Raw genomic sequence first — 9,756 nt, 5'->3', positions numbered from 1 at the left:
TGAATATATATTTATATGACATACAGACACCAACAAAAGATAATTGTGTGCGCTTTACATGAAAGACATCTTCATGTCAAAGAAAAGAAAAAAGGCATGGATCTTCTTAATTTTAGTCTATTAATATTACATGTGTATGTGTTACAGCATAGCCAAAAAGATTTGATTCCAAGTATCTGGAACTCCAGGCAAACACCAATGTATACAATCTGCATTTTTAGGGTTAGCTTTTTCCTCTTCATCTAACAATTTGCCACCTGTTTCAGTGTAAACTGAGGAATGGCCATCAATTCTATATTCTGATATTTGTGTTATGTTGATCACTGTCACTGGAACCTTCATTTTCTTCACAACACTTGCCACCACACTCATCATTCCCTTATTGGAACCACTTCCCCAATGGTTCTTTTTCCTCACTGGCTTTGTCTCATTGAAGCATTTCACACCATCCTTGTGGCCCCATTCTTCGCTTCTGAAAACAAAATAAAATATATACTTTTTAATGACTAGTAACATGAAAACTAGAGTTTATTATTATAAAGAGAAAGTTGGTAAAGAAATCTTGAGCTTTAAGTTATATTGTTAGAAAGAAGAGATTACTTAGTGTGTGCAGGGGACATAGTTGTGAAGAAGACTCGAGTTTTGTTAGGATCAATAGTTGAGTCCACCCAATTGGCCCATGTCTTCAACCCTAATTTGTAAGCAATTGGTGTCTCCAATTCTTCATACCCTTCTTCTCCATTAGCAAATGAACCCCATCTGCACATTTAATTAAGCTAAGATCTTACACACTCTATTGTTTGTCATTAACTTCAGCCTTTAAGGTGTAAAATAATGTATGAATAATATTTGGGAGACAACAAACAGTTTAAAATTATCTTATTTAGCATTAATCAATTATGGTTAGAATAACTATATAATTTTAGATGTAATAAATATGTAATTACTAATTACAAATATTATTATCTCTCTAACATTATGAATAATGTAAAGGGTTAAGTTGAAATTAAGTAAAGAGGAGTACTTACAATGCATTAACTCTGAGGCCACTCATCCACCAAACATAGGTGTTGAATACAAGAATATCAACCCCTGTCCAGTTTTTAGCTCTCTCTTGAATAGCATCAACTTTTATTATTCTCTTCTTTGGATCTCCAATTATGTGGATATCACTGTTGGACTCAACAAGGAATGGTGCCCAATAGAATTCAATTGTAGCATTATATTCCTATGCATGTCAACCACATTTATGAAAAGGTTTAATTACTGTGTTGATATCTATAGTTTCGTGAAATTTTTAATTAGGTTTCTATACTTTTTTTTTTAATTGGGTTTCTGCATTAAATTTTTTTTCAATTAAGTTCCTCTTAGTAGTAACTGGCTTAATTTTATAGGGACCCAATTAAAAAAAAAAATTGATATAAGGACCTAAATAAAAAAAAAAGTGTAGGGACCCAATTATAAAAAAATTTGGTACAAGAACTCAATTAAAAGGAAAAAAAATAGGAACCTAATTAAAAATTTCGCAAAACTATAAAGACCAATAGAATAATTAAACCTTATAAAAATTCATACACTTGTACAATTACGGAGACAAGTGTCTCTACTAAAATTTAAAAATATTTGAAATAGTACATAAAAATTATGTATAATTACTCTCCTTATGTTATTAAATTTGACCTTACTATTTCTCTTATTTTATTTCATATTATATATATATATTTTGCCTTCCTATTAAAATTTTTTAGATTCATCACTATTTCATGTTTTAGTGAGTGTATGAAACAATACCTTGGCTTTGAAAACCGAATGAACACGACCTCGTTTCATAGACTTTTGCTTGCGAGGGATGATACCTTGGACCAAACACACAAATGATTCCCATTGATTTCTCTGCAGTGAATCTCCTACGAAAAGTAGCCTCTTGCCTTGAATCTTTTTCAGAGCCACCGTTGGATTAAATCTACCAAAATCTTCTTGTCAAATAAGTAGGATTCTAACAGTGGCGGAATTAGAAATTTTGTAACAGGGGACCAAACAAAAGTAATATATAGTCCATTAAACAATTATATTTTAAGTTAGTAGTTACTTTTTATTTTATATAAAAGTTACTACTCAAAAATATATTTTAAAAATTTTGGTATCTTAAGATTTGTTCAACAATAATATTTCATAGAACTAAAATCATCGATAATTACAGTGGAAGTGAATTTTAGAATAATTTATTTTTTCATAGAATACTATTCAGTAGGCTAATTAATTAATAGGTTGTTCAAAATAAAATTTTAGATATTACTCGCCGAATGTGAAATAAAAAAATTAGAATTTAATCCATCTTGTGTTCTCTTTATATTCTCCTGAAAAATGAGTCAGTCATTTTTAGTTTTTTGACATTTTTAAATCCTAGCCTAACAAAAATATATATAAACCTCTAAAAGACAATTATAAAATTAAAAATTTGTTAGTGTTGCAAGTGTGAGGAGTGTTGAAGTTAGTCCCACATCTAAGAAAGCATGGAAGAGTGAGGAGTTTATAAGATGAGAGACCCATTAACTTGACACCTTAAGGTTTTGAGTTAGATGTGGTGTCTTCTCATCTTATGTTCTCTCACTTGATTCCTCCCCGAAATCTCCCCGGTTGTCGAGAGCTCTCCACGTTTGGCCCAACAAAGTGGTATCAGAGCCGATGGTTAATCGGTCTGGTGGTTTTAAGGAGTATTCAAGGTGAAGCATCGAAAGTCTTCCCGACAAAGGTGGTTCGGGCGGCGTGTCCTGCAGTGTTTTGCGGCGGTGTGATGGACGAATACTCATGGTGGTGGAGGAGCTAGAGGGGAGTTGATGCTTGATGTGGAGGCTCACACTTGAGGGAAAGATTGTCAGTGTTGCAAGTGTGAGGAGTGTTGAAGTTAGTCCCACATCTAAGAAAGCATGGAAGAGTGAGGAGTTCCATTAACTTGACACCTTAAGGTTTTGAGTTAGATGTGGTGTCTTCTCATCTTATGTTCTCTCACTTGATTCCTCCCCGAAATCTCCCCGGTTGTCGAGAGCTCTCCACGTTTGGCCCTTTCTCAAGTTCCAAAAACTTAGAATCTAACACATCCCGTATCCCTTTTGCTAGCTTGCAAGAAACTTCTTCATCCACAACAACTCTTTACATGTTTCAGTTGCTGCAATAAACTCTGCCTCTGTGGTAGAAAGTGCAACACACTTCTGTAACCTTGACTGCCATGAAATAGCTCCCCCTGCAAACTTGACCAAATAACCTGAAGTAGACTTTCGAGAATCAATATCTCCTGCCATGTCTGCATCAGTAAAGCCAACTAGCAAAGGTTTCTCACCACCAAAACTCAAACTCAAGTTAGTTGTACCTTTGAGATATCTCATAATCCATTTAACAGCATTCCAATGTTCTTTACCTGGATTAGAGAGAAAACGACTCACTGTACCAACCGCATGAGCAATGTCTGGTCTAGTACACACCATAGCATACATCAAGCTTCCAACAGCTGAGGCATAAGGAATTTCATCCATTGCTTGTTTCTCCTCATCAGTGGTTGGACACTGCTTGGTACTCAACTTAAAATGAGGAGCAAAAGAACTAGCAACACATTTGGCATCATTCATGCCAAACCTTTGAAGCACCTTCTTTATGTACTTCTCCTGTGACAAATACTGTCTTGGAGCTTGCTTCAACCCATAAAGACTCTTCTTAAGCTTGCACACAAAATCTTCCTTTCCTTTAACAACAAAGCCCTCCGGTTGCTCCATGTTGATTTTCTTATCTAAATCACCATGAAGAAAAGCTGTCTTCACATCCATTTGCTCAATCTCTAAATCAAGAGACGCTGCTAATCCAAGCACAGCACGAATGGATGACATCCTCACAACAGGAGAAAAGATCTCCTCATAATCAACACCTTTTCTCTGGCTAAAACCTCTAACAACCAATCTAGCCTTATACCGAGGCTTAGAATTGTGTTCTTCATTCTTGATTCTGAATATCCATTTGTTCTTCAAAACTCGCATACCCTTCGGTAGCTTCACCAACTCATAGGTATCATTCTCAAGCAAGGACTTTATTTCTTCTTGCATAGCTTCAAGCCATTGAGCTTTGCTTTCATCTTCAACAGCCTCTCCAAAGCATTCAGGTTCTCCCCCATCAGTCAACAAAACAAACTCATGTGGAGAATACCTTGATGAAGGCTTCCTCTCTCTTGTAGACCTTCTGAGTGCATTTGCCGAAATTTCTAAAGCTGGTTGTTCATCTAGATCATCATCACCAACTTCATCAAGTATCGGATCAACTGTTCCATCTTCACCTGCACCTGTATCATGCTCATTATTTTGAGCTTCAACTCTACCATCTTCTACCAAAGGCATAGAGGGAGTAATATCCAAGTCAGAAAAATCATCACTAGGCTGAACCATTGGCTTCTCTGCATGATCAACATCCTTCAATGTTTGGTCTTCAACAAAGACAACATCTCTACTCCGAATCACCTTCTTGTTAACAGGATCATAAAACCTGTAACCAAACTCATCCATGCTATAGCTAATAAAAATACACTGCCTAGTCTTTACATCAAGTTTAGATCTCTCATCTTTAGGAATATGAACAAAAGCTTTACGTCCAAAGACTCTTAAATGATCATAAGAAATATTTTTACCTGACCATACCTTCTCTGGCACTTCAAATTGCAAGGGAACACATGGTGTCCGGTTCAAGACATGAACAACAGTGCTCAAAGCTTCACCCCAAAAGGATTTTGCCAATCCAGATTGTGACAACAAGCACCTAACTCTTTCAACCAGTGTTCTGTTCATCCTTTCAGCCAAGCCATTCAACTGAGGAGTCTTTGGAGGAGTCTTCTGATGTCTTATACCATGCTCTTTACAATAAGCATCAAATGGACCTGAGTACTCACCACCATTGTCAGTACGAATGCATTTCAACTTCTTCCCAGTTTCTCTTTCAACAGAAGCTTGAAATTGCTTGAACACATTCAAAACTTGATCTTTGAACTTCAAAGTGTAAACCCATAATTTTATAGAATAATCATCAATAAAGGTTACAAAATAGATAGACCCTCCAAGTGTTCTTGTCTTCATCGGCCCACATACATCAGAATGCACCAAATTAAGTATCTCCGGCTTCCTTGAAGGTGGATAGCTCTTGAAAGAAACCCTGTTTTGTTTCCCAGCAAAGCAATGATTGCACTTTTGCAAAGTAACCTTACAACCAGATAAAAGATTCCTCTTGGATAACATATTCATACCTTTCTCACTCATATGACATAATCTCTTATGCCATAAATCAGTTTCATCAACAAACTCAGCAGTATTAACAACATCTTTTATAATCTTTGCTTGAGTTAAATAAAGAGTAGAGTGTCTTGTACCTCTAGCAACAACCATGGAACCCTTGGTGAGCTTCCAGCTATCACGAGAAAATGAGCTATCCAAGTCTTCATCACACAACTTACCAACAGAAAGTAAGTTCAACCGAATATCTGGAACATGCTTCACACGCTTCAAAGTCAACTTGGTACCGTTGGAGGTTTCTAAACAAACCTGTCCAACACCAGCACATTTTGCAACACCTTGATGAGCCATTTTCACATCACCAAAATCACCAGGAGTATAAGAGGTAAACAAATTCCTCCTTGATGTAACATGAATAGAAGCACTACTATCAATCACCTAACTAGTGTTATTATCAACAAGGTTAACAGATTCAAACTCCTCAACAACAAGAAAATCATCATGAGTTACATTAACCTTGTCCTCCTTGCTACCATCTTCTTTATTTGTGCTCTTATCTTTACTTGCCTTGACTTTCTCCTTCTTTAGCTGCCAACAAAATCTCTTCACATGTCCCTTTTGACCACAATGATGACACTCAATATTCTTATACTTTCCTCGAGACTTGCTTCTGCTTTGATCTCTACCTTTAGGACCTCGACTTTTGCTTCTCCCCCTAGACTCAGAAACAAGAACATCTGAATGTGTAGTCGATGTACCTTGTGACTTTCTTCTCATCTCTTCATTCAAAACACTGCTCTTGGCAAGATCCATAGAGATTACACCATCAGGAGCAGAATTGGACAATGACATTTTGAGAATTTCCCACGAGTCTGGTAAGGAGCCAAGAAGTAACAATCCTTGAACCTCTTCATCAAACTTGATGCCCATGGAAGATAACTGATTCATAATTCCTTGGAAATTATTCAAGTGATCTGTCATTGATGTCCCATCTGTATACTTCAAAGCCAATAACTGCTTGATCAAAAACATCTTGTTATTCCCAGTTTTCCGAGCATACAATTGTTCAAGCTTAATCCAAAGGGTTCGAGCATGTGTCTCTCCAATAATATGGTTCAACACATTATCGTCAACCCACTGCCTAATATATCTATAGACTTGTCTATGCAACAAAGTCCAATCATCATCAGACTTATCATTAGGCTTCTCTGTACCAAAAACTGGTTGATGAAAAACTTGTAGGTTGATGGCTTGATAACTTTCATCTTTATGCTGGCTCTACCATAGATCAAATGATACATTTGAAATGTTCTTGAAGTTATCATAAAAAACATTGTTCCATTTGTTTGTTTGTTTTCTTTTTTCAGGAAAAAAAAATTGACATTAAAAATTTTGAAAAAAAAGGCAGTTATCATTTGTTTTTTGAGGGGTTTTCTTTAATGTAGAATAACACAAGAACAATATGGAAGCACTCACAACACAATATGGCAGCAACTATAACAAGCAAATATAGCAAGTAAAGCAATAACAAGAACACACCAAGATTTTAACGTGAAAACCCCCTCAATGTGAGAGGTAAAAATCACGGGTCGTCCAAACCAATGAAATAGCTCCACTATAATCAAATGAGGTACAAGAGAGTCTCAAATAAAGCACAAAAATGTGCATATAACCAGCTAAAACATCAAAGCACCAAAGCTCACAAATAAGAAGCAAGAAGATCAAATATACCCAAAAAACAGAGCTGATGTCGAAGCTAATTTCTCCCTCTGCAGACCTCCAATTAAAATCTCCACCGTTCAGAATGAAGAACAAGATGTGAAGAATCAACAGTCCAAATTTCACGTCGATCCAACGGTGAAAGAATGAGAAACTGCCGTTCCAAAATTGCTGCTCTGTGTAAAAACGGGAAACCTAATTTCTCTCTTGCGAAACCAATTTCTCCTACTGCAAACCTCCAATCAACATCTCCACCGATCAGAATGAAGAACAAGATGATAAGAATAGGCAGTTTAAATTTCAAACCGATCCAACGGTGAACAACTGAGAAACTGCCATTTTAAATTTACTGCTTTGGGCAAAAACGGGAATTCTGTTTTTCCCTCTTCTCTCTCACTTGATGGCTATTCTCTCTCTCTCAAAAAAACTTCAAAAAACTAAATTAGGGTTGTGACACTAGAGTGAAAGAATACACCCCCAAAATGTTGGGTTTGAGCCTCACAAAGGAGAGAAAAACCCAACAAAATTAAAATACAAAAAGTAGAACATCAATTATACAAGGAACAACAAATACAAACACATAAATAAAAAAAAAAATAACGTTGAGTCTCATGTACAATATTAGACCAATATTTTTATTATTTAAGTCTCAATAAGTTTTTAGTTGATATTATTTTTAAATTATATACTACTTTTAAATAAATAGAAATTATTATGCCAAATATCAATCGATGTAAAATTTTATAATCATTGATAAAAGAATTTTTTGACACATTATACACCAATACACATACACATGTAGATATAAACATATAATTAAATAAATAATACTACTAGCTATTTTTTTTTAATTTAGGGGGAACTATCGCCACTTTAGACCCCCTTATTCTGCAGTTAGATTCTAAATATGTAACTTCATCACACTTTGTCAATAAGCTAACTATTCGACCAATCAAAATTTATTGGATCTCTCATAATATTGCTTAATTTGAATAAAAATATGTTGCAAGTAAGTGTACAAATTATTAGTAATTGTCTTGAAATTACTTATTTTAAAAGTTTAACTATTTATTAAATAAAAGTACATAAATAATTATATACTAATATATCTTCTTATGTAAAAGTTTATTTTCTAACATTCAAATATATACATGTAATAATGTTAGAGAATTAACATTTTTTCAGTTAATATCAGTCAACTTTTTAAAAATTATTTTGTTTGTATGTTATATTCTTAAATCTAATAATTTATTCAAAAACTCTTTCTTTGTATAGAATGAAGATAAGGAGAATAAGATGAAATCAAACACTAAACTTTTTTTTCCATACAAACATTGATATTCTGTCACAAAATTAATTAATGTAAAAATGGTAAAAGTTCAAGTGCAGTCGATTTCACGTAAAGTTTATTGTACTTGAGTTTCCATCTGTAAAAATTTAACATTTTAGAAGAGATGAATTTGATGAAGGTTATTAGAGATTACCTTGGCAAGGTGCAATCCTCAGGCTGCCACTCCCAACGGAGGAAATCAGAATCTGGCCTTCCATTTTTTAAACAAGAATATTGTCTATCTATGTAGGGACAGCTTGTGTCATTGTACAAAGGCTCTATTGATTTGTTAAACACCCATTTCCCATTTGCAACATTGCACTCTTCAGCATCAAAATCAAACCTATCATCAATCCATGATGTATTTGCTAATACCTCTGATTTTCTCTCATCTGTTATTGTATTCCAATAATAAAACAATCATTTGAGATATTGCAAATGCTAACTTTCAAATAATTAATTTTTATCAAACCAAGAAATAAAACTTCATCTTTATATTATAGCTTTTGATAAATATATTGCTGATTTTTTTTATAGTTTATTTCTGTTTTTTGAAAAAATATATACATTCATGATGTAACTATCGTTTTCATTCTCTTCAAACTTCAACTTGAAATTTCAAGTTCAAAAAGAAAAATCAATCAGTAAGAAACTAGAAATCTCAAATTTTAAAATTCGAACAAAAGTTTAACTGTCACCCTTTTTTTTTAATTTAAATATCTTAGCCACACATGCGAATAAAAATGATAAATACTAAATAGGGTAGACTAACGAGTAAAAGTTCATTTCTCTTAATCTTATTGTTCTATCTCCTTCTTTTAAAAAAAATCGTGTACAAATACAAGGAAGAGCCAACACTATAAATTAATAAAGGAACTTAAAAAAGTAGGAGTCCTATGTTTTTGCTTTATTATTTGGTTTTTATGTATTATAATTTTTTTTTATAATTATCAGGAATAAGTATTATTTTGGAACCTAATGTTTATGGTCAAAATCAAAATCGTCTCCAATGTAATTTTTAATTTAGAATTGTCCTTAACGTTTTATTTTGTATTAAAACCGTCCTTTTAACTTTTTACGGACAAAAATACTCTCCACCACCACCTCCTCCCTTACTCCCGTTTAATACTAATAATCAGATTCAAAAACACCAACAATAACACATTATAAAAATCCAAAAATAACAACATCAAATTAAACAATCAAATCAACACACAACAACAATAAAATAAAAAAAATAACAAATCAAAATAAGATTAGAAGTAGAAATAGAAGAAGCAAAAAGCAGAGGCCGAAACAAGAAGCAGAAGCCTAAGCAAAAAGCAGATGCCGAAGCAGAAACAAGGAGGTGCAGCGACGAGGAGTAGCAGTGAGAATACGGCGGGAGGAGCAGCGGTGTAGAAGTAGAAGCTGCAGCGACGAGGAGTAGCAGTGAGAATACGGCGG

General features: G+C 34.1%; 1 protein-coding gene across 1 annotated transcript in view; it reads right to left on the bottom strand.

Moving 5' to 3' along the window:
- LOC107475138 (protein trichome birefringence-like 3) overlaps positions 1–9,756 on the bottom strand; it is an 11,510-nt gene continuing 1,754 nt past the window's right edge. The window contains exons 2-6 of the mRNA XM_016094752.3: positions 8,465–8,702; positions 1,792–1,963; positions 1,029–1,228; positions 601–759; positions 1–472 (exon numbers count right to left, since the gene is read on the bottom strand). Of these exons, the coding sequence (XP_015950238.1) occupies positions 142–472; positions 601–759; positions 1,029–1,228; positions 1,792–1,963; positions 8,465–8,702 (1,100 nt within the window). The 3' untranslated portion in view covers positions 1–141. The remainder of the gene's footprint in view (positions 473–600; positions 760–1,028; positions 1,229–1,791; positions 1,964–8,464; positions 8,703–9,756) is intronic.

This window comes from Arachis duranensis, chromosome 2 (assembly GCF_000817695.3).
Source record: "Arachis duranensis cultivar V14167 chromosome 2, aradu.V14167.gnm2.J7QH, whole genome shotgun sequence".
Classification (NCBI taxonomy): Eukaryota; Viridiplantae; Streptophyta; class Magnoliopsida; order Fabales; family Fabaceae; genus Arachis; species Arachis duranensis.
This window is presented reverse-complemented; position numbering and strand designations above follow the sequence as displayed.